General features: G+C 40.7%; 1 protein-coding gene across 2 annotated transcripts in view; it reads left to right on the top strand.

Annotated features, from left to right (window-relative positions):
- The window catches only part of akap6 (A kinase (PRKA) anchor protein 6), a 115777-nt gene that overhangs the window by 67659 nt on the left and 21928 nt on the right, over positions 1-26190 (top strand). For both annotated transcript variants that reach the window (XM_028438918.1, XM_028438917.1), the window contains exons 16-17: positions 10544-10690; positions 15665-15889. In XM_028438918.1, coding sequence (XP_028294719.1) covers positions 10544-10690; positions 15665-15889 — 372 coding nt within the window. The remainder of the gene's footprint in view (positions 1-10543; positions 10691-15664; positions 15890-26190) is intronic.

Here is a 26190-nt window from a genome sequence, read left to right as displayed (position 1 = left end):
TGTAAAATGAAAAGATTAGAAAGTTTAAATAATGACCAAATACATGTGACTCTCAAACAGCCAGTGATCTGTGACATATTATTGAGTTTGGACACCTTCTTTGGTCGTTAGTTGACGTTTGGTGTCAAAAACCAAAATATTAGGTTTTCTTTACAATAAATCACACAGCTCTCTGAGAGCCTTAGAAGAACCTTTACAAGAAAGTAAGACTGGAGGAAACCTAAAGCCTAAAAAATCATTTTAAAACTCTTAAACCGTCGAAAATCTACCCTTAGCCCATAGGAGGAAGTCAGGAAAATCTCTCACACACACACAAACACACACATCTTTTTTTTTGGTAGATTGATATTCCCCTTTTGTTTCCCTCGAGACCTGTAGAGCTCTGCTGCTACCGCAATGTGTGTTTGTGCGTGTGGTTGTGGGTCTGTGCACGTGTGTGTGTGTGTGTGCATGTAGATGTGTGTGTGTGTACTCAGTATTTATAAGGTTTTAAAGCAGAGTCCACAGTCTTTCACATGTTCCCGAGTGTGTTAAAGTGTGTGGTTTCCCCTCAGACTCGTGTGTGTGTGTGTGTGTGTGTGTGTGTGTGTGTGTGTGTGTGTGTGTGTGTGTGTGTGTGTGTGTGTGTGTGTGTGTGTGTGTGTGTGTGTGTGTGTGTGTGTGTGTGTGTGTGTGTGTGTGTGTGTGTGTGGATTAAGTATCCCGGGGGAGCCTGTTTCCGTGCGTTTGTTCTGTCAGTCTTGATAAAGTCGGGGATAAATCTGCTTTAGAACAAAGAGAAACAACTCAGCAGCTTCTCGCTAACTTTCCTCGCTCGCCGTATCTCGTCTCTCCCGAGAGTTCCTCGTCTTGCCGGGAACGCCGTCTGATTGAAAGCTGACACTGACTGGAACACGCAGAGAGCAGAGCGGGAATCTGACGGAGAACTGAGAGTAGTGTGAGGGAATGTCGGGCCAAGGTTGAGCTTCCCTCAAAAACCCAGCAGGTGTAAAGAGAGCTGTCTGACTTTTATTTTGAAGGGCTTTCTTTCACACACATATAGTGATATTTGCTCCCCCTGAATTTCCCTCTTCTTTTTCTAATGCAACACAAAGACAAAGAGTAATAAAATTCAGTTTGTGTGCGTGCCTATGTTTGTGTGTGTGCGCGTGTGTCCAGCCATGTAGCCTAAACGACAGACAATCTCTATTGTAATGAAAAGGGTGCCAAGGTCAAACGGAGATTCGGGTGATGAATGGGGAACACACAAACACATATGCACACACACATTATTGTGCAGCAAATGTTGCCGTCAGCCTCTCTTCAACATTATGTATTTGTCTTTTAATTATTTTCTGTGATTTCCTGCATTTAACATCCAGCTTTAGTTTGTGACTGGATTCCTTTACTGATAACAAGAAAAGTCAAGTCAAGTAAAGATAATAATACTTAATGAAACCGACTTGGTCTGTACTTGAAATCATGTTCCGTTGTTTTATGATGACGATAATATCCATCAAGATCCGTATTGGGGCTACTTCTGGACCCAGATCTAGCACATGTCCTGACTGTTGATGACCAATGCAAAAGAGTATGAATATAGATTTATTTAAAGAAGAAGAACCAGGTGTGGATTTGACTAATACATGCCATCTCTAAACTGAAACAAAGTGAAAAATGTGAGAAAATAATCTAATATAACACTTCATTACTCCCACAATGTGAAAAATTCTCTTAATAATACCAAATTAACAGTTATTTAACATTTCTCTGCTGCACATTACTACTTTATTTCAGATAAAATGGCCCTATTAGTCATAATATGTCATCTGATAAACATCAAACGTGTTAACCTCAGACTCCCTAATCCGATGTCTGTGCTTACGCTTCATATGTAGCTCATATCACTCTTTTATCAGGTCCGTCAGCTCGGCGGGAATAAAAGGAAGAAGCACAGAAACAACAACAGCTGAGTGCATTAAAGCCCGAGCGGCCGCTCTCTGTCTGGGCATAAAGAGCGTCTTTGTTCACTGCCTGAATGCTGCGATGCATCATGGCTTCCTATGGGTCCACGCACACACACCTGCACACATCCAAACACGCACACTTGTATGGCTGTAAAGATGTGAGTTGATGTAGTGAGGACATGAGTGCAGCTGAAAATGGAGAAGCTGAAGTAAACTTTTAGTATAATATTGGAAAAAAAAAACCACCCCTAAAAATATTCAGAGTGAAGCCCTTTGAGGACAGGACAGAGGCAGAAGAAGCCGAAAACATGGGAGAAAAGAACACGTTAAAATAAAATGAGTGAAAATGAATGAAAACAGGTAAAAAGAAAGGAAAATGTCTCAAAGAACTGTCGAACAAAACCAGGGATAAACATGATGAAAAAAATGTGAAATAAAGGGGTGAAAATGTAAGATAATTGGAAAAAACATTGTAGAAAAAAGGTGTGAAAACAAGTAAAACATAGTTTAAAACTCAAACAAAAATAGATAGAAATGTAATAAATATGGTTAAAAATATAAGAAAGCTGTGCGATAGTGTAAGCAAATTCTTCGAAAATGTAATAGTAGCAAATGAGAACAGGTGAAAATGAAAGAAAGAAACATGCCATAATGTGAGAAAAGGGGAGAAAATGTATGAAAAATATGTTAAAAATTAAGAAACATGAATATATTTGTACTGAAATGAGATAAAAGCGTGAAAAAAACATGCATAAAATGCACTGAAACAGTGAGAATAAACACCGTAAGAACATGACGTCTATGAAGAATGGATGGAGACGCAGGAAAAAATTGTCAAAACGTTAAATAAATGTGTGAAAATGTAGGAAAAATGGCTGATTAAACAAAAACCTGTAAAAAGTAACTGCAAAAGATGTGACATGTTGATTAGATATATTAAAACGTGCACAAAAAGGTGTGAAAACATGAAAAGGCTGTAGGAAAATGGGGGGGAAAAAAAATGAGTGAATTTTATAGATGAACAAGTGAAACTGAGAGAAAAAGATGAATTGAAAAAAGCGAATACCTGACACAGGGACCAAAGAAGGCAAGGGGGCTCACAGCAGGCCCCCCAATCCCCACATCACTACATGATGGCATGAATGTCAAACATCACTCCCCTGCCCTGCCACCCAGGCCCTCAAGTAAAAAGCTGGGAGTGAAAGTTACATGCCCTCCTGTCCCCATGCCCCTCCAGTCAAAAAGAAAACTTTTATTCTGAAAATCCCTAAGACATTTTTTATTCATGTATTTCTATTTAATAATTTCTGTGTATTATTTTAGTAAACAATTTACAAACAAAGATCTTAAGAAGAAGAAAGAAAAATATATTTAACAAAATAAAATAAGATTTAAACTTAAATAATAGTATTTAACCACCAAAGAGTCAACACACACACACACTACATGGGCATGGACTTAACACACACAAAAAAGACACACTTTAACGTTTCCATATTTCCTTTAAAAAATCTTCTTAGACCATAAGCCTGAAAGGTCCCATCTTATACTGCTTTTCATTCCATTTCACAGACAGTACGTGGGTCTCAGACGCCCAACGAAATAGTATTTGAAGTGTATTGCCCCAAATGCATCATTCGTCCCCATTTTCAGCGGTGTAAAAAGTCATTTCATGAAGAAAAGTGTGTAAAGTGTCGTGACTGTAGCTGAATGTGGAACCTCACACACTTTCTGTGAAGTCACTCCAGGCATTTGTGTTACACTGTGGTCCTCAAGAGTCACATATGAATGTCCTCACAAGTTGCATTAAAATCAGGCTAAAATATCATTGCTGAGGCTGAACTCAGAACAGATAAATGCTCAGATAGTGTGTGTGTGTGTGTGTGTGTGTGTGTGTGTGTGTGTGTGTGTGTGTGTGTGTGTGTGTGTGTGTGTGTGTGTGTGTGCGTGTGTGCGTGCGTGCGTGCGTGCGTGTGTGTGTGTGTGTGAATGCAAAGTGCTGTGTTATAAATGGGTGTCACAGAGCCACTTCCTGCCCTTTCAGCAAGAGGAACATCCATCTGAGTCACACACACCACACACACACATGCACACACACTTATCCGCTGCCGGTGACGGTGAGCTTGTGTTTAAGCTGTGAAGAGCTCATTGGGGATGGATTTATTCTATAATATGAATTAAATATAGATGCTAAAAGCTCTTTTCAATGAGGAAAATTATTTGGACAATGTTGATGATGTCGATGGCTCCTGCATCCATGAGGTTTCTATGGTACGGAGCTCCTGCATTGCTCTGCTCAGACCACGTCCAAATGTACTTTTTAAACTAAATGTAACCCCAATATGACTACAACAACCAGTTTGACTCCAAAACCCCAGATTTTCGAAAAATCCAGCATCTGTGGATGTGCTGCTGAAAAAAGTCAGATCAAAGTCCCTGGGCTTTAAGGTTCTGCTTACACACACAGGTTCTACTTACACACACACAGACGCAAGACATTTTCAGATTCGTGATGTTATGGCCAAGAGTAAAGATACTGCGATCGATCAGGAATAAATTGCGAATGATTATTGAGGGAAGAGATGGGAAGATGAAAAGATGTACAATCAAAATGTAGGGAAAAAAAATGGAAATGTAACAAAAATGGCTAAAAATATGAGAGAATGAATGAAAACAGAAAATGGTATAAAAACAACAACATTGTGAGATTGAGTGAAAACGCATGAAAAACAATTGAAAACGTGAAGATTTTGTAAAAACTTGAGAAATACCTTGATACGTAAGATTATTGAGTGAAAATAGGAGAAACATGAAAATTTAACAAAAACAAGTGAAAATAATAAAAATGTATGAAAAACAAGTAAAAAAAAAGGACAAAAAAAAGTGAGATTGAGTAAAAGCACACAAAGAACAAGTGAAATCGCAAAGTTAAACTGACAACAATAAAGAAAAATGTATTAAAAAAAAAAAAGAGAGAGATAACATAAGAAACCTGCCAGAAACATAAGATTGAGTTAAAAAATGTGAAAAATTAATAACGAATAACAAATATTTCACAGCCATGACTTCCTCAGTTTAAAATGTACGATTTTCCCAGCTTTCCATCCAATCCAGCCACTGTGGATGTTCTGGAAAAGCCGTGGCCCTGAAGAATCTCCTCATTAGTGGGAGGCAGGGTTGGGATTTTGTGGCCTGGAAATGTGGAGCTGACAGAGCCCGTTCTGAGGGAAAAGTCAGTAAAAGTCGGATGTGGAGGCAGAGGAGGGTAAAAGATGGAGCCGCATTCCTTATCACTTCCCTCGAACTTTGAGCTGCGTGCCGACAGAAATCGTTCCGTTACACAGCCTCCGACATGCTGCTCTCATTTGGCGCACGGATGGGAAAAGGCTGATGTTGGGAATGCATTAAATGTTTTTCATGTATGGCTGCATTTCTGCTGACATTTCAGCTGCTGCTCATTAATATGGAGACCAAATTAAACTTATGATTGCTTGTTGATTCTCTCCTCCTCCTGCTGCTGCTCCCTCCCTTCCTTCTCTCATCTGTTTTGTGAAGCGATTATTCCTCTTTTCTGTCGGAGCTTTGGGAAAACTGTCCTTTTTGTCCCGTTTACCTTCATCCAATAAGACACAGCATGCCTCGTCTCTGCAAGGAAAGGCATTTGTCTGTTTGTAGGATGATGATGATACGCTCAAACTAGAATGATCTATCCTAAAATGTCTGAAAGTTGTTGGATGGCCACGACCCTGTAACATAAGTCAAAATGAGACAGTTTATGCACTTTTTAGCTGTTTGTCTTGTACACCTCAGAGTTCATCCATCTCTAAAAATGTCAAATAAATGTTTGTGAAAGTTTTTGTTCATGTTTTTGTGATGAGAGACAAGTCAAGTCAGCACGAATACAAGGCTAAGGCGAGATGAGTCAGGTTAATAAAGAGGATAAAATGAGTCTAAATTAAGACATGATAAAGACACGACAAAGATGAGACCAATAAAAGACAAAAACTAGATGAAGATGAAGCAGTGGAGCAGAGTTGACAAGTTGAGATGAATCAAGAGAAAACCAGGACAAGAAGTGGAAGACAAGGGTAAGACGAAACAAGTCAAGATGAGCCTATACACGACAAGACAAGATGAAGTCTCTAGACAAGGAGAGTCAAGACAAGTTAAAACAAATAAGACAAGTCAGCGACAAGACGAAATAAAGTAAGATAAAATCTTGACGGAGACACAACAAAGACAAGGTGAAGAGGAGACAAGTGGAGCGAAGTTGCCAAGACAAGATGAAGACAAGAACAAGACAAGTCAAAATAAGAGAAGACGAGACGGACAAGACAAGACACACTTTTAGACCAGAAAAAGATTAATTGAGTCAAGACATAGACACGATGAAGTCATGACAAAGACAAGGCATGTTGAGACAAGTGAGGTTAAGACAAAGACTATACAGAGACAAGATTAAGAAAAGACAAGGACAAGTAAAAACACGAAAGACAGAATGAAGACAAGTGGAACAGGGGAGAGTCAAAAATTGTCATGATAAGACAAGTCAAAACAAAAACAAAAAAGGAAATAAATGTTTAGGGGGAAAAAAAATAGACAAAAAAAAGATGACAAAAAACAAAACAAAATAAGACCAAGACAAGGTAAAGAAAAGCCAAATCAAGACAAGAAAGACGAGACACTATGAGTTATTCCTGATCCCAAAGACAAGAATAAAGTCTGTCAGAAAGCGGATTAGACATTCTCTGTCTTTATAATGGAGACAATCTCATCGTGGACACACAGTAAGCACATCTAAAAACCTGAGGAGCTGCGTTGGAGACAGTCCAACTCGTGTCTGATAAAGTGTCTCGTCACTGTTGTGTTCTGTCCTGGAGCTGCAGAGACGGTCCTTGAGGCATTGGTCTGACTCTCAGAGCGCAGAATGAACATATGGTGGTGAAGCAACTGGCAATTAGTTTAAATCAGTAGTAAACAAACACGTATACGCTCCCAGTGTAGGAAGTGTTAATGGTTTCAGCAGCAAAACTAAAGTTTTCAACCACAAACCCATTGAAAAGACCAACACTAATCTTTAGGGTTTGTCAAACTTCAAACTGGCAGTTGCAAAGATTCCCAGAGGAGAAAAAACAAGTTAATAACATAAAGATGACACTAAACACATTCAGTTGTAGAACGTCAGAAAAAACATGAAAAGTTCTGTAACCATGACGATTCCCTCTCCTTTTTAAGGAGATCTGTAAATGCTGGTTTGATGATGTTTTTTCCCTCAAAATAATTATTTTATGTGTTTTGTATTTTTACAAGTTGTTTTTGTAATTTTGGGAGAGTTTTGCTAATTTTTAGTTGCATTTAGGTGAAGTGTACCAAAAGTACAGTTTTGGTACACTTCACCTAGTACTTCACCCAGTATTGTAACGCAGGTTTTCCCATGATGTTGTTTAAGAACATTCTAACATAGGTCTGACAGCAGTGAGGTGAGGTGTGCTGCCGGTGTGACTCCTTTTTTGCTGTTGATAGAGATACATAACCATTAGCCTCAGAGGAGCAGTGGCTGGTTCTCCGCGTACCTCGCCTCCTCCGTCCGCAGGCCTTTGCAACCATCGTTGCATTAAAAGTGACTTGCGGCGTGAATACATCACAGCTAGCCATGCATTCCCCCCTCTCAGATTCCTCTCTCAGCACTTATCTCAGAGTTCGGATCTCATGCATTTTAATGAACATGTCTGTCTCCCCCTCCCTCATCTTTCCTTTTCTCTGACTTTGGATGGTCGGCATCCTTCACAAAAACAACAACATCAACAACCCCTCCTTCCCTTTCCCATTGTAGAATCAATATTTGCCATCAGCGGGTAAATCGTATAATTTCCCCACCGTTAGAGGAGTGCGACGCCGACATATTTACCTTCTACTCGTCTGTTTCCCGCCGTCAATCCCTCGCTCCCACCGCCGCGGCTATTAGCTAAGTGAAGGGGATGGATGGCTGTGAAGCATCGAACAATGGCGTCTCCATCAGGATCGTCGACGTTGAAAAATGGTGGCCGCCTCTGTGATGACAGAGCAGAGAAACAAACCCCCCCCCACACACACACACACACACGGTGGAAGAAGAGACATTTAAATATTCAAATGGGAGCGAGCGGTAATGATAAACGACACGGGAAAAGTAGAATCAAGTCGCTATCGATGCAGAAAATGAAAAGAGGAGACAGAAAAGAGGAGGAGGGAAATTAGGCAAAGACGGAGAGTTTCAGAAGAAAAGATGGATGAACAAACAAATACAGTCGGAGAAGTGAGAGAATCAACAGACGGAGCAATGGATAGTAATGAAATGAAGAAAAGAAAAGCGGTTAGTCACAAACTCTTCAACTACAGTGGTTCACAAGCAGGGGTACGCGTCCCCTTGGGGGGCACTCGAGCACATTGCAGGTGGTACAGGGAAATATTCATCTCCTAATTTCCAGTAAGTAGATAAATATTTTTTGTAGAACTCTCTGAGAATTCATCAATTCATTAGGTACTTCAAGAAGGTCCTGGGTTCAAGACTCGTGATGGTCCCTTTCTGTGTGGAGTTTGCATGTTCTTCCTGTGCTTGTATGAGTTTTCTCTGGGTACTCCGGGTGTTAGGTTAGTTGGAGTCTTTAAATAATCACTAGGAGTAAATTGGAACGTGAAAGTGGTTGTCTGTCTGTCTGTCTGTGTGTTTGCCCTTAATGGACTGGTGCCTTGTCCAGGGTGTACCTCGGCTTAGCACCAATGAGAGCTGGAGATAGGTACCAGCAGACCAAATGAGTCAGAAGATGAACTGCTCTTAACAGTATCTTAAAGTGTTCCTGTAGTGAATTTTACACAGCACTATCAGAGATGGTGTATGATACTTGAGGTTCAGTCATGTAACGTTGGTCATCAGTCCATGTGAAGCAGCCACAGGTATTCAGTAACTTCAACAAGGTGGTAGAAATCAGTTTCCTTCTTGGAATCACTAGAATCCTCTGTCTATCCACTCTCTGACTTTGAAGAATGGAACTTACAAGCTTTTCTAAGTCATTAATGAGTCATTTATAAGTAAACTGGAGTAACTTTACTCTGCTCGCTCAGAAAACTGATTCTCAGGTATGTTAAAACCTTGTCTCCCTTTCGGACCGTTTTTCTAACCTTCTTTTCTAGCAAGCAGCTCACACATGCCGGTGTGATAAAAGCAGGAGCATCTCCTTTCTTTGCTCTAATCCTCTGCTCTTCCCGGCGATCGTGGCGGCGGCGCCGCGGTCGGGGCGGCACTGGCTCTCTATCCTAGTTTGTAGAAGTCAAACGTTTCATATTTCATGCCATCTTTTTACAAACAGACTTTTAGGAGTAGAAGAACGCTACAGCTCCTTCGTTTCCCGCTCTGCAAGTCTCAGCGACAAATCGGAGCTTCTCTTTGAAACATGCTGTCGAAGGGTTCTTCTGCCGTCAAGCGCCGCCGCTGCCGAGCGGCAGTTTCCTCTTTAAATTGGTCAAAGCGTGCCAGACAGCGAGTGATAAACTCCCGCGACTCTTTCAAAGGCTTTTGTTGTGAGAAGAGCTGAAAATGGTGAGGATGAAGCCTACGGTCGTAGGAAAACTCGCCGTGTTCGACTTCTCTGATGTGCTCAGGAGCTGCGAGACTTTCCTTCACCTCGACTCTTCACTCAGTTTTCCTCCTTTTAAAAAAATTCCTGTCAACAAATTGTCTTTGATCCTAACCTAACGCACAAATTCTGCTCCATTTGTCCCGATAAGGAGGACATTTTAAGAAAAATGAGGCAAAATCTCAGATGAACATGGAATTCCAACTTTTCTTGTCTGAAAATGAACAAAACTGGATCGTTTTTAGTCCTTGCTGTCTCTGGCGAGTCCATGACTGAGGTCTTTAAACCAGACCGTTTGAGGCCTGAATGTTTTGGAAAAGTCTATTACCTGGATCATTTAAGTCCCAACCAGTCTATGACCTAAGTTTTTAACATGGGTTGTTTGATTCCTTGTTGTTTTTGTTAATCCTGTGACTCGGGGCCTTTGTGTTCTGTCAGCGATTCGATTCAATTGAATCCTTTAAACCTGCCGTGTTTATGAAGTTTGCTGACTTTATGTCCTTTGTGGACTCAACAGCAGACTCAGAGGATCTGTACAAAGGCTGCAAGTTTCACCTTTGGCTGTACTTCATAATCGCACAATATTATAACAATGAGACATTTCAATCTCCACACATAAGAGTTTTCTAAATGTTGAACATGTGTTTACTGTAAAGTTTAAAGATACACAATTAGACACCACAGTGCTCGGGAAAGTTCACAGTCATCCTTTTATTACCAACGTTTTTGCTTTAAATTGCAATTTGCCTTAAGCCTGCAATCTCTCGCGTTTATGTACATAAAATTCCACCAAATAAAAACAGGGAGGATGAATCCAGAGAGTTCTTCTCCTGTTGAAACATTTCTGCAAACACAATGTCTCTGATCCAAAAGAACCACACTAATCCTGCTTTGTTTGTGCTGAAACAGGAAGTTTTAAAGAAACGTGAACATGTTCCTCTGATCTTTTGAATGAATCTCACACTTCCTGTCATCCCTTTTTAGAGTAGCCATGTGGAGCTGATGATGATGGAGGCAAGGAAGAGCATCCTGCTGGGCCGAGCCGAGTCTCTGAAGAGGAGCGGAACCGAACTGCCCGCGAACTTCAACAGCAGAATACACAACCTGACACAAACGTGGGGACAGCTGGAGGTAACAAATATCCCAAAATTAGAAAATAACAACAACAAAAAAAACAAATATTGCAATATAAATATGCAATTTTACAAAAATACACAGGACAAAGAGGAAAAATATTTAAGTTCCCTTCTCTATCACTTGAAAAGACCAGCAACTTGTTTGGAAGTAAAATGAAACAGCTGCTGTACAGACTGTCAATAAAAAGACCTGAAAGATATGAAGGAGACAGTTTTCATCTTTCCAAATAAACAACAGATAAGCTACATGTTATTATGCCTTTATTTGGTTCTAGTTTTTACATTTAGTCATTTCACTTTATCAGCAACATATCTATCCTTTATATATCTATAACAAAGGACAGGAACATACTGTATATATTCTTTATGTCTATAACAAAGGACAAGAACAGAGCTATTCTTTATACATCCGTGACAAAGGACAGGAACAAATCTATTCTTTATACGTCTGTAACAAAGGACAAGAACAGATCTATAGTATACAAACCTTGCTTAGCTTTGTTCACAGGGAAAAAGGTTGTTTCTGTGCGTGCTGATTGGATGAGCCTCTGACAGCTGTCTGTGGCTCATCAGACGTTGAGGTCGACGATCCCGCGTTTGTTTCTCCTCGGAAACAAACTGTCTCAGGTGGAGCGATCGACGCACTGAGACACATATTGCCATCTGTGTGTTTGTGTCTGTGTGTTATTTTGTCACACACACACTGACGTGTTGTTGAATGTGTGCATTAACATTTGTATCAGCCTGGCTGGGCTCAGTTTTATAAATTAAACTCTTTCAGAGCGTGTTCACGCCACAGTGACCAGATTAAAACCAGGGAGCTCATCAGTGTGTGTGTGTGTGTGTGTGTGTGTGCGCGTGTCTGCTCATCGTTTTCATCAGTTCTTGTACTTACTGCACACATCGATGCAGTGTGTAACATACATAAATATCACACACACATGCTACCATGCACAGTTTCTGTCACACGTGCATGGTGTGACCTTGAACATGACGAGCAGCTGCCAAAAGCTACACAATAGAGAGGAGAGCTAATTTACAAGCCCTTCATTGTCCTGTGTGTGTGTGTGTGTGTGTGTGTGTGTGTGTGTGTGTGTGTGTGTGTGTGTGTGTGTGTGTGTGTGCGTGCGTGCGTGCGTGTGTGTGTGTGCGTGAGAGATAAATTCTTCATAAGGCCATCGTAGTTCAGAGGCGACACCATTCCAGGACATCAATTCCAGTTAATTCCCAATTTGTGTCAGAGTGGCAGATGCCAACTCTAGCAGCCATTGGTCGACACGTGCTGGAGAGGCGGGGCCAAGCCTTAGGGCAAGACTGTGTGTGATGACTTGAATGACGACGTGGCTGTGAAAGGACTACAAAGTTCCCAAAAAATAATGAAAATGACAGATTTTGAAATCCTTCATTTATTTTCCCCACCTTATCCTGGAACCATTGATATAAGCCATTTGATTATGTTCATACCAGAATCCGAGCTAGCAATGCTCAGGTTGACCCATGTTCGAACCATGACTCAGCAGTTAATATAGCAGGGTTCATAACATGACTTGGCAACAATACTCAATTTACTGAATTAAACCTGAAGCTTAACCTATCAGCCTGTGACAAGGAAAGAGTGATGTAGCAAAGAGAAAAGTAAATAAAGTCCCAGAGGTAAATAAAGCAAAAATGCAGAAAACAAGGAACACAAACCTGACTTGGAACCTGCAGAAATAAAATGATAAACAAAAACAGGTCCAGATATTTAATAAGCAAACCACAGAGCCTTGGGTTACAGCAGGTGTTGGCTGCTGACAGATAAGAGCTGCTTCTAAACAAGTGAAATCCTAACAAATATGTTGTTTTTAATAAAGTTCAGGGAAATATTTTGACACTTTAAGGCGATACAGGGGTAAAAGAAATCCTACTCGTCTCGTAATTTCTCCAAGAATTCCTGGAAGCTTATGAAGAACGTCGTAATAAATCATTGTTTTCTGAGGAACGGCGCTCCAAACACGAGCTAATTTAGATCCAAAACAAAGCTCCATATCTTAGTCTGATGGGAATGTGTGTGCGCGTGCGTGTGTTTAGCTCAGCACAGTGATTTCTAACCCCTGTTTATCACACAGTCAGAAACAACGGCCGCTGAGAGACTATTCCCTTCTTGCAGTGTTTTTTCTTTTCTTTTTTTTCTGGTGTTTGTGTGTGTTCACTCTTCTCTTATCAACACAAAAAAAACAAACTTGTGACGACCTTGGTTCTCCTGGCAGAGCTTCAGGTAGCAGTGAATGTATGTGTGTGTGTGTGTGTGTGTGTGTGTGTTCGACTGGGAATACAAACATCTGGCAGACACTGGGCCGATTGCATCCATAGAAACATGTCAGTACAGGACTCACAAGCTCCTAAAGACCCACAGTAGGAAACTAATTGTGTTCATAAGGGGTTTTAAATGGGTCGTCTGGAGCCCAAAGTGGCTTGTGCTCTTGTCTTTGTAATGGGTCGAATGGGTTTGCTTGGGTGAAAAAGGTAGAGTGAGTTGTAGTTTTATTTTTGTCTTAAGTTACTCGTATTTACCTTCTTTGGGCCTGATTTCCCATAGATGTTTGTGCGTAATAAAAAATACTTGCACTGACTTGAGAGCACGTGCAAACGCATTGATCTACTAACCCGGCGCACCAAGGATCATGTGTATTTATTTAGTGCATTTGAGAGGCAGGTGGTAAATGTCACAGCTTTACTCACAGATGGCTGCAGTTATGGTTGGAAGAGGAGACGTAGGCAAAACCAAAGGAGTCGGAGGGTTGACGGCTTTTTTGCTAAGTCAGCAACTATTCTTCATGTTTTCACCCACAGCACTAACTTTGTCATGGACAGGCATCAATCTGGTGTTTCTCCTGCTGACATTCACATTTATTTCAACATTTACATTTGTTTTCCCATATTCTCCATGATAAAACCATAATTTCAATAGTTTACTTGTGTGTCGGTTATCATCTGCACAATCTTAGTAAATCACCTGCAACAGGTGAACACAGAGCGTGCAATCTATTAGCCTGATTTTGTGAACCCAGTTCAGCACTTTAGTATTTAGTAAATCAGGCAGAGTGTGTAAGAACGGTTAAACTGTGACCTATCAGTGTGTGGAAAAAGTAAGTGAACAGCAAACGTTGCTCACACATGGACTTATTAAAGAGTGAGGCCCTGTTTACATGACGTTTTGCTTCCGTTTCTATTTTTTCAGCGACGTTTCCAAAGAGACCGCGGGGAGTATAAAAAAAACAATGTAATATACATGGCAGGCCAATAGATGGTGGTAGGATTTTGCAATGAACTAAAATAAGCAAACACAAGTAAGAGTGTTCGTGTGAACTCTTTAGAATTTTATTGAAATTTGGATCAGCGGAGGCATATTTCATGCCTGAACCAGATTCTGATGACAATTACAGTGCTTTACTCCTACTGAGAGCTATTAAACCAAACCCGGGGTTGGGCTTAATTTCTATCTTTTAAACAAAGAAATTGGACTCTGGTTGGACTCTGCTGGGTCGGTCAGGTGATGTGTTTCAGTAAGCGAGATGACGCACAAATGTTTGATGAGGAGGTGAATGGAGGCTGTCCTCTAGTATATTAATAAATAATGTTATAAAATCCATAAATGACTCGTTCTTGACTTGTGTTGCTGTGCGTTGTAGCATCACATGACGCTGCTTGTCATTGTTTATAGTTGTATGGAGAGCAAGTGGCAAATAGATAAAGCTGAGTTATTAAAGAATCTTGCCTACATGTGTGCGCCACTCACAGATGTGAATAGTGTCGGCAGCAATGAGTTCAGACTTGAAGAGAGAACGGCTTTATTTGGGTTCAGGCTGTATTTTGATGGCTTCGGGCTGGGTCAGGTCTAACTTTATAGTTCTGATTAAAGCTAGTTTCTAAAGCACTGCAGCCTCAGTGTGCATGCCTGTGACACAGAAGCTTTTGTTTCCCTGTTTACATGGACACAGAGAGGGATGCGTTTTCAAAAACTTCCACTCTGGAGCCTGTTTTTAAAATACCAGATAGCCAGATAGAAAAATAATAGGTGACACGTAGGAGGTAGCAGGGACTTTGGATGAGAGATCATCCATGCTCAGCGGAGCTCAGAAGGTGAGAGGAAAGGAGTTTATGAGACAGAAAATGGCGCTACATACAGAGTTCATGTTCCCAGCAGCGCACACTCGACTAGAGCATGTGTGGAACTCATGGATAGTGTGACGATGGTGAGATAAAACGATAAAAAAATGGGGAAAGCAGTGACACTCTGCATGTCGGGGAGGAAGAGGAAGTTGCGTGTGTGCAGACTGACAGGAGAGAAAGTTGGAGGAACGCTAAAATACAGTAAGAAATCTATTAAACTCTGAACCAGATAGATAAATAATAATAATTTTGCCATCAAAAGCCCAGTCTCAGTGTTTTTGTTTTATATAAGGAAACAATGTTCAGATGTTAGAGTTGTCACTTAAGCACTTAAGTTGTCACTGACAGGGTTTTTTTTACAAAAAGGCTTTTTTCTCATCTTCTTGCTCTGAAACTGAAGATTTGTGTAAAACTCTATTCAACAGCTCATTACAAAAGAATGAAACGAGCCAGAAATGCTTAATGAAAGTAGAGGCTTCAATCTTTCAGAATCGAGTTTCAGATTTCAGATAGTCATAGTAGAAAATATTCTGTGGGTCTTTAAAATCAGTCAAAATGCTCAAAAATGGCTGGCACTGAGGGGGGTAGAAAAACTGAAAATGGCTGGCACTGAATGAGTTAAGCACCAAAACGCTTTTGTCGTGTAGATGCACTGCCAAAATACAACAAAACTTTTGCATTTTCACTAGAAAACGTTGTTAAAACAGGGCCAAAACCAGTGTTGTATGGTAGGAGACACGTGTAAGTGAAAACAATAAAATGTGATGTTTAATGCCTAACTCTGTCCTCACACTGACGCTTCTCTTGTCTCCGTCAGAGAATCCTCTCCGAACACTGCGAGCTCAGCTCATCCCAGCAGAAGCTGCCACTCGGCGAGGCGAGATCTCGCTCGGCTCTGTCGCCGCTCACCAACTCGCTCCTGGAGCAGCTGGAGGCACGCATCAAAGAGCTGAAGGCCTGGCTGAGAGACACCGAGCTCCTGATCTTCAACTCGTGCCTCCGCCGGGACAAAGACGCCAGCCAGCAGCTCGCCAGCTTCAAGGTAGGAGCGGCCCTGTCAACCATTGGTTATATAACTGAACTCAGTGACAGTCTGTATTACCTAAGTTCAGTTTGACAACTCCACAAACTTCAGCTAATCAACAGTTAGCGTGCTAACGTGTGTGTATTTTTGTGTGCGCGCGCTGTTGCCGAGCGGAGTCGTCAGTGGGCCTAACGAGGCCAAATGAAGGCGGGAACAGCGGTTAGCTTCCAGAGCCACGGGACGCTAACAGGAAATTAATCAGCACACATCACACAGCGAACAGCTAGCTGCGCTGATTAGCCTAGCCCTGCCGTGTGACTGACAGGCGGGCACGCGCACACACGCACTCACACACACACACAGGTACAATAATTCATGTACGTATGGATACCTACAGGCCCACATGCTGAGCTCACATATGCAAATGAGGGACACTTAAAGAAATGATGTGGGAAATCTTTAAGATGACAAACATTTGCACACACACACACACAAGCAAACCAGCATTAAATTGTTTATCGTCAGAAACCAGAGACCACATTAATAAAACATTGCAGATGATCCATATTAAAAGTGTGCATGCATGACAATGCACCGTACCAAAAATTCCAATGTACGTATAAAACCGTTCATGCACACAATTGCAAGCATTTACTGCTTTATAAATCACAATCCACCCTAAAGTTTGCACAGGTGAATTCATTTTACATCCTGCCCTCGACATATAAACGGTCAATACAAACAACCTTGTGTTCGTTTCATTCATTCAATCCTGCTGACCAATGGCATTTCCCGTTCAATCGTGGCAGAAAATCAAATAAAAGGGAATTTCAGAACCAAGTAAAGGTTCTTGTCGGTGATTGAGGCCAGAAAAGTAAATCATATATTTGGTGATCACATCTAATGGCATCACTAATGAATGAAAAGCAACTTTCTCTTTTTTCATGTTAATAAATATGTATCGTATGCACGTCTTTACAGTTCACTTAGGCCTATATGCATTCAGTTTCACTCAGAGCCTTACTATGAACAGCTAATGGCTTACCAAAGGAACACATCTATAACACTGCAGGCTTAGGTATTTATAATTACGTGGATCTGTAAGTCTCATATGTGAGGACATTAAATGCATGAGATTCACTACCTCACCCCCAGTTCTGTCATTTCTCCACGTCTCCAAAATGTTTGTGCGCGAAGGTCTAAGTGAACGTATCTCTGCAAACAATCTCACGCTACGTTTATTCTTGTAAATCACAAACTTTGCGTGGAAAGTGTTGTGAGGATTTTTCCAGCCCCGTTTTGTGCGTATGCAATGGTTATGAACGAGGTCCCTGATCAGCGTATTGTTTTCCAACCTCTCTTTCCCTTGGAGCTCCTCCTACTGGTGTTTGGTGGATTTGCACAAATTACCATCAATTATAGCTTTTGTGTCATAATAAGTCACTCAATATTGGTAACTGGACTCATACAGTATATTTGTTTACCTTACTCTTTTATAATTTCATATTCAAGATGCCAAAGATAACTTTGATGACTTCAAAGCTAAAGATCAGGAACTGCCTGAGGATTCTGGCACCTCCTGGTGGTGGGTGTGGACACAAGGTTTTCAATCTACAGCTCCAGATTATCAATCTTGGCCCATTGGATGATTTAGAGCAGGGGTGCCCAAATTATTTTCATTAAAGGGCCAAAAATTAATGGCGGTGGAGGGCAGCAAGCCAAAACTAATCATTCATGTTGCAGTGCATGAAATTAAATATGCCAATAACATCACTGTGCAAAAAAGATGTTTAAAGTAGTTTTTAAAATTGAAGAACACATTTCTTTATTGTGTTTCATGGCAAATTATTTAACATCATGTCTTCAAAGACATTTAGTACAATATAAATTCAACAAAATGTGACACAACATGCCTATACAATCAAAACTACACAAGAAAAATAATGTAATTGAATCAGTTTTAGATTTTTTTTCTTCTTATAAATCACTGTACTGTTTCGATTTTGGTTGAAATTACCTATAGAGAGAAGAACATGCTCCAAAGTGACTGAAAAAGATGAGGAAAAATCTTGACATTTGGTCCATAGAGAAACATGGAATACAAAATGACTTTTATGGGACAAAATGTTACATCTATCTCTACAGGAAGCAACCATTTCATATAATCCTCAGTGCACATGCAGAAGGTCTTTAAGTTGGAGACATAAAACCTGTCCCTGGTTTTTAAAAGTTTCTCACTATCAGGCTCCAACTGACTCAATGACAAAGTGAGAATGTTGAGCAAGTGAGAGTCAGACAGTAACACCTTGAGAGTGTAGATGTTGCATCCGTAGAAGTCCTGTAAGCCTTAAGGAGAGCTCTCTGAACTTGCCATGGAGGTTTGAATCAGACTGAAGTTCCAGCAGTTCCATTTAAAGCTCCACATGTACAGAAAAGGGCTGCCCAAACAACTCGAATGCTGTTTGTTTTTCTAGAAAAAGTTGTCCTTGTGTTCCCAACTAATTTGATACTTTCTGTTATCAGTGCGCCACTGCTTTACGCGCTCCATCACAGTTCTGACCCCAACATCCTCTCCCGCACTGGTCATATGTTACAAATCTGAGCTGACGGGAGCTCAACAGCGCCCCCTACTCCTAATGTAAAACAATTTCAATTTGTGGTGATGGCAGGAAGTACAACAAAAATACATTCAGACTGCTGGAAACGGGAAAAATATGAAAAAAACAACAATTTTAATTATGGGCAACGGGTCAAAACCAATCGCTCGGGGGCCAGCTTTGGCCCGTGGCCCCGAATTGGACGGTCCTGATTTAGAGGACGTTAAAACATAGTGACAGACATACTGAGACACCTTGACACAATGATACATGTTCTCCAACTAATATTGAACCTGCGTTATACAGTTTTTGCAGATTGACTGGAAGCTACGACGGGCTCATTTAATGTTTGACATCTGTGCATTAGTTGTTTTGTAAATCACCATTAAGCTCAGCTAGCTTTCTTGTTTATTTTACTCCTTAAGAAATTAAAAGTGGTAGTGTTAAACCTAAGGTGCAAAAAAGTTAAAAAAGTTAACCATTTTGGCTAAAACAAAGCCAGGATTTTTTTTTTTGCCTCAGCCCACTGGAGAACGACGTGTGTGGTTCCCTGAAATGAAATAAGTTGGATATTCGGTGCAAAAAAAGAAAATATCCTGTGCTTTTATTTTGAAGGACAATTTATCCATCCATTCATCCATCCACAACTCCTTTTCAGGGTTGTGGGTCTCTGCTGGTGCCTATCAAAGCTGTATGAATCATGAACATACTAATTGTATTATTTAGTATTTAATGTTAACTAATATTGCAGCACTAGTACTTATTTTCTTCAAAGCAAAATATATAACTTTCTATTTGTATCTTTTGTTTTTTAAAGTTAGTGATGAAGAAATCAGAAAAAAAATGTAATCAGTGATTAACTTACCAGATCACGTAATACTGTTCACTAACCAAGCCTTCCATATCATATCGTAGAGCTGTAATCCATATCTCTAAGATAGATCAGACCTGTCTCTCTATGCAGACAACATTAAGGTATGTTTAACACTCGGGTAATGTTAAAAAGTATTTGTCTTATGGAGGTATTATATTTATGCGACACGTTTAGTTTTTGTTAAAGAAAAATCTGCAGCTCAACCCGTTCTTTGTTCCATGTCGTCTGGAATCAAAAAGTTCCTCAAATCAGACAAATATTCACACCTCAGTCTGAGATCTAATCACAAATAATCCAGTCTGACGACACTGATTCACAATTGCTGACAGAGACGCTCAAATGTTGCCACAGTGATGAAACCCAGCAGAAATGAGACTTTATCTGAAGAAAGTCAGCCTCTTACTTTTGATCCCTGTCGTGGCTCTCGGTGGGAATCCATCGATTTCTGTCAGAAGGCGGCGAGCTTCTGCGGGAACGAAGATTGGAAATATTGATAGGAGTCATTTGTATGGAGAGAGACTGTTGTGGGACACTCAGACTTACAAACAGGAGCACGCTCATGTGTTACGTGCTGCTTTAAAACAGGAATCAACAAAAGATCTGTTAATAACCACCAACCGAAAACAAAGATATCGGTCAAGAAAGGAGAAAACGGTTAGTTGCATAATTAGAGGAGAAGAGAAAACTAATTCAAGCTTTAAGCCTTAACCACAGAGCAGAGCGTTGATCTAGTCTGTTCTGCTGAAAGCTCAGACCAACCTACTGCTTTCACCTTATTATTGTGATGTGCCTAAGATGTGAGTTTTATAAATATTACAGCAATTTTATAAAGTAGAAAGCCGTTGAACTTTAAGCTTTCATGGATAAGGTCGTGTAAGCCACCAAACGTCAGCACGTAGCACAACCACACTCTAATACAGTGGTTCCCAACCTTTTTTGGATCTTGGCCCCATTTTGATATCAAAAATTTCTGGGGACCCAAAAGACATTTTTTATTTCTAGCGTTAGTTTTTGATTATGTTTATTATACTGTATCACAAATACAGAGTAGTGAGGATTAGTGACAAGTTGTGCCAGCTCAGGTCGTTTTTTTTTTTACTGCATTTTAGTTGAACTAGATTTATATTTGACAAAGTCAAAGTATAGAATACAGTCATTAATGATTGTGTGTTGTTTTAATTTCAAAAAGAATAATGATTAAAAAATAAATGAAAAAAAACATTTCTGGCTGACCCATTTAAACTCCAGATGACCCCACACGTGGTTCCGACCCCAAGGTTGAAAAACACTGCTCTAATAGGATGTAATTTGTTTGATTGTGTGCAGCCGGACAGTTTCCAATATATGGAGTGTGTTGTTGTTTATAAGATAAGGTTACATTTTGGAAAAGCCTGGATTTCTAGGTACTTGAGGGGACACTGTCAGGTTTAAGTGACCACGGTGTAACACACTGATACTACAGTAACAAATGGACACACATTTCAGGTAAACATGACTTATGGGAAGTGTGAATACCTGTGGTGACTTCATGGAAAGTGTAATAAGTGTGTGAGGTTCCACACTTGCCCAAAATCCAAGAAGCGCCAAAACGCACTTCACATACCGTATTTTTTGGACTATAAGGCGCACCGGATTATAAGGCACACTATCAATGAATGGGTCTGACCGGGTCTATTTTATACATAAGGCGCACTGGACTATAAGGCGCACCGGTTTGTTGTTATTATTATTATTATTATTATTATTATTATTATTATTAGGACGCATTAAGCGAAACTAAATAGTCAGATAAGTCAAACTTTATTCAACTCATTAACAATAACTCTCAACATTGTTCAGGTTTAACACATAAAATACAGAACAATACACTCACTTTTTCAGTTCAGTATGTTGAAGCACAGTACAGGTACATATCACTCCGCGAGGCGCCTGACTACGGTAGCCCTAAAACGCCAAAAATCCATCAAGCAGTGCAGCTTCATAGTTTACCAAAGTTGTACTAAAAATTTCATACAAAAGGCGCACTGTCGATTTTTGAGAAAATGAAAGGATTTTAAGTGCGCCTTATAGTCCGAAAAATACGGTACTTTTATAAAATCATGTTGTGTTGGGGACATTAAAGACTTCAGTAGGTTGAGTGGAACACTAGCTGCAAAATGCGAAATGTGCAAAATCTAAAATAGTGCAACTAAAACTGGTAATAAAAACACTTTCGACGAAACACTTATAAATGTTTAAAAAGTTTGTACGCTTTCATGAGGAGGTTTTTTAGACATCTGGATATTGAAATGTATCGCAAACGTGCTATGGAAGCACTTTTTCCATAATTACATGTCACAGGACTTGACGTACCTGGTCACATGACCACTTCTCTCCGAGAAAACATGGTGCGGTACGTGTAGACAAAAGAGGAGACCAAGACATTTTTTAACATTATACTTAAAAATTATTAGTGCAACATTAGACAGCAAACAGAAAAGGAATGCAGAGTGTTATAAGTGGGTTTGGATCATCCATTTTCCTGCAGTGAAGTCTCGGGGGTTGAGATTTCACAGGAATTACGAGGCTCCTGGCCAAAATAACCGTCGAACTGTCGAAACTTTAGAAATATCGCTTCTTTTTGCGAAAAACTGCAATGGAAACAGCCACTGGGGGCAGCAAAAACCTTTTCCCCTCATTTTGTAGGTTTATTTTCATAAAAAAGCCCCCTAATGACACACACACACACACACGCACGCACGCACACACACGCACACACACACACACACACACACACACACACACACACACACACACACACACACACACACACACACACACACACACACACACACACACACACACACACACACACAAAGGAAAACAAGACATTTATCTTCCGGGGATGAAGAACTTCTCTCAGAGTTACGTGTTCTCTTTACTTGAGTAAAAAAAATTGTGATTACTGAAGGCCGGGGTGTTTTGTGTGATTGCTAAAATGAGGTAAAAGATACAGAGCAACGCTGGAGTCCACGGAGCTACAGCGCAGCAGTGGACTGAGAGGAAAGGTCTGAGTTTGAGGATGGAATGTGCTCCACACTCTGCCCTGAAGCTGCTTCTTAATTGAATTACCGCTCCTTAAAGATACGACAGCAGCAGACGCTCCTCCGGCAGGCCCTGGGCCTCCGGTGACTCCCATTGTGGTGGAAACGCTCCGAGGGCCAGACACACTGAAAATTAATAGACTGAACCCCGCACACACACGCGCACACACACACACACACACACACACACACACACACACACACACACACACACACACACACACACACACGTGGTTACGGGGAAAACGAGTCCCTCTCTCTGTCTCCCTGCAGAAGGTTAAGCGAAACTCACTGATGGGTTTCTCACATCTTTTTGGCCTCGTCTCCTCAGTTGTAATTTGCGCTGTCGCATCAAACCAAACACACACGTCAGGGAATCAATAGAGATTCCCTCTGAAGACGCCGTAATATGGATGGATCATGAGATGAGAGTCTGTGTGTGTGTGTGTGTGTGTGTGTGTGTGTGTGTGTGTGTGTGTGTGTGTGTGTGTGTGTGTGTGTGTGTGTGTGTGTGTGTGTGTGTGTGTGTGTGTGTGTGTGTGTGTGTGTGTGTGTGCGTGCGTGCGTGCGTGCGTGCGTGCGTGCGTGCGTGCGTGCGTGCGTGCGTGCGTGCGTGCGTGCGTGCGTGCGTGTGTGTGTGTGTGGAAAGCACTGTTGATAGCTGTGAGAGGAGAGAGCAAGTGTTCCCTTTTGATTCTTCAATTTTATACCAAATAAATGTGCGACAGACGGACGAATTACCAGTTAAATAATAACACTTAAATCACTCTGTGGGTGAGAATAGCAAATACAAAATCAAAGAGCCAATGATTGAGATGAAGGATATCTCATTAATTCTCCCTCCTTATATAAAACTGTGTGTGGTAACATAGTGACTCTCTCAGACAAACACTATCTATGCTGTTAAAGTGATAGGACTCATTATTAGGAAAAAAGTAGATACCAAAGAATACTGGATCTAACATTGAAGCAAATACTGACAATACTGGCTCTTTACTACAGTATATTTAGCTGGCTTATCAAGAAATTTACTATTTTCCTAGAAGAATCACATTTTATATAGATTTTTTGGCACAAATGGTCACTACAGAATAGATAAGTCACATGTTCGATTGCGGGGCTGCTTCATGTAGTCTTGGTGCATTGCTGATTGACATGTTTTTTAGCCAATATCGTGCTTTTTTCCTATGAGGTATTCTATTGGTTGAAGAATGTCACAATTTTTGATTCAGCCAATCGAAGCATGCCTGAGGAAAGGCCCCAGCGCTGATTGTATCGCCTGTGGTACAAACACCTTCTTTCCCTTGGTGCTTGACTGCATATCAGTTCATTGTTTACTGGAATCGTGCTGCTGTTAGCCTGCTACGCTAACTGTCCGTCAGCTGTACGTTATCAGGTAGAAACCAGAGTCAGCATTTTTGATCCACCGCAGAGCATAATCAGACATGAACAACTAGAGTTGTCGCAATACCTAAACGATATTTTACCAGACAAAGTATCACAGTTCCGGGTAATTAAACCTTTATTTTTAATTATTATTATTTTTATGAACTGCAATGTATTTGCACAAGTTAGAAATACTTATTATTTACTTATAGTTTTGTTTGGTGCATGATAAGAGTACATGAACAAAAGCACATAAGCAATAAAAAAAACTAATAAATGAAGTTAGAATTTACATGGTTGGAATTTAAAAAATTATCATTCAATATATAAATATCATCAATTTATGTTTAACTAATATAAATAATCAACTTAGGATAACAAATCCACTGTCTTTAAAAAAGAAAAAAAAACTATCCTCTTCTCCAACATAATAAACCATAGATAATAAAATACAATAAACAGGAACTGGTTCATTGAGTTAACTATATTTGTATGCATTTTCTGAGTGACGTCACTGGTGTTTATGAGATTGGATGTGATCCCTCTTTAATCTGTAAATATTGTTTGTACATTGTAAATATCTCTGTAAATAAAAAAAATTAAAATAAAAAAAAGATCGCTCTGAATCCGTGCAGAAAAAAAAACAAAAAAAAGTGTTCCTCCTTTGGCTTCTATAGCTTGGTGACAGCGCCTGCACAGTGAATCTCCTATTGCTTTACCATCTCTGCCTCATTTAAAGCCAAAATAGTTCCAAATGGGACTTTTGGAGTTTGGTTTTGAGTCGTCACTGACGACGACGGCACCGCGGCAGACTCGCCGCTCGGGCCAGGTGCTTCTTCCATGTGTTGTCTCGTGTTTGTGACTGTAAGCCGTGCACGCGTCCAGGCGAGGCAGAACTTCAGCTTGTTGTTTGTTTTGAAGCGAGTTTCCGTTGAAGCGGAGCTGTCTTCATGGAGTTTGTTCTTGCCGTTGTAGTAAACACGAACAGCCAATCAGCTAACAGACGGGCGGACCCAGCGTGCGGAAACAGCATATCATATCTCCTGACGTCACCAGTAAAAGGCAAACAGCCAATCATGCTGTGGAGTTTGGTTGCAGTGGCTTCCATGTTGGTGTGTTTTTAAGTGAATAGCGTGCAGTGAGCTTACACTGTGCAGTGAGAAGCTGGGAGGAGAGTAGAGGCAGCCGTTATGTGGAAACTGGCACCAGTAGTATCGTAATCCACGGTAGTACCGTCGTGTAGAATTTCTAATATAGTAGGAACCGTTACAATGTGGCACCGCAGGGTACCGTTGGTATCCTGCAACTATATGAAAAACCTTGTTATGGTGGTTGGGATACTTCATGCTAGGCTGCAGACTGAAAATTCTACAGATAGGTCACTCTGCCGTATAAGTCAAGTCCTCAATTTTAAATGAAAAACTTAGGCTTATACCAGGGAAATACAGTATTTGAATCCTGGGTTATCCCACTTTTGCTATGGGTCCTGTTATGGCATGTGCCTTCTGTAAATAAGACTTTTGCTTCTGTGGGTGAGTGGATGAACTCTGGGTGTGACGGCCCTTTGTGGGGTTGACCCAGCGTCCTGCTGTCTTTTCTTCAATTTTGCTAGTTATTCATCACACAGAAAATAATTAGAACTATATCTCAGCTAAAATATACTGTATCTACACATCTATATATATCTTCTAAACATTTACAAGGTATTTTGAGAAAAATACTCCTACATCACCTGCATAGAGAGACACATTGCGTGTGTTTGGTTCAACGCCTCACGTTTGTGTGTTTTCTATCCACAGCGTCCCCCTGTGGACTCTGCCTTTCCTGTTCTTTGTTCTCCCTCTGTCCCTCTGCATCCTTCTGGTTCTCAGTCCTTCAGGCTTTTCAGGACTCCTGACCTGGTCAGGGTTACACTGTGTTAGAGTTACACTGTGTTAGATGCTCTCACTGATACACATCTTAGTCAGGAAGCCGTCAACTGTCTCAGACGAGCAGAGACAACAGAATGAAGCCCAACAGATGAAGTGTAGTGGTATTACTGTGCTGTCCTCACAGTGTGACTCCTGATGTAAACAAATGGATCGCAATGATTGAAATATAGTCATTGTTTTAATCCATTAGTTAATTAATCAATTCAGCTCTAGCCGTCTGTCGTCCTGACCTTCAACTGCTGTGGGGACTGTTATTCCTCTATGCACTAATGTAAATCTAACACACACACACACACACACAGGCAAACAAGACAGCAAGGCTCTGATGCTGCTGCATGCGCGCGGGTGTGTGTGTGTGTGTGTGTCTGTGTTTTGAAGGTGTTTTCTTGTTAAGAGTCCTCGTTAGGGCCTCAGAGCCGAGCAAACAAGTGAGGCGTTGCCGCAGTTA

Source organism: Gouania willdenowi, chromosome 22, assembly GCF_900634775.1.
Source record: "Gouania willdenowi chromosome 22, fGouWil2.1, whole genome shotgun sequence".
Classification (NCBI taxonomy): Eukaryota; Metazoa; Chordata; class Actinopteri; order Blenniiformes; family Gobiesocidae; genus Gouania; species Gouania willdenowi.
Note: the sequence above shows the minus strand (reverse complement) of the source record. Positions and strands in the feature narration are given on the sequence as shown.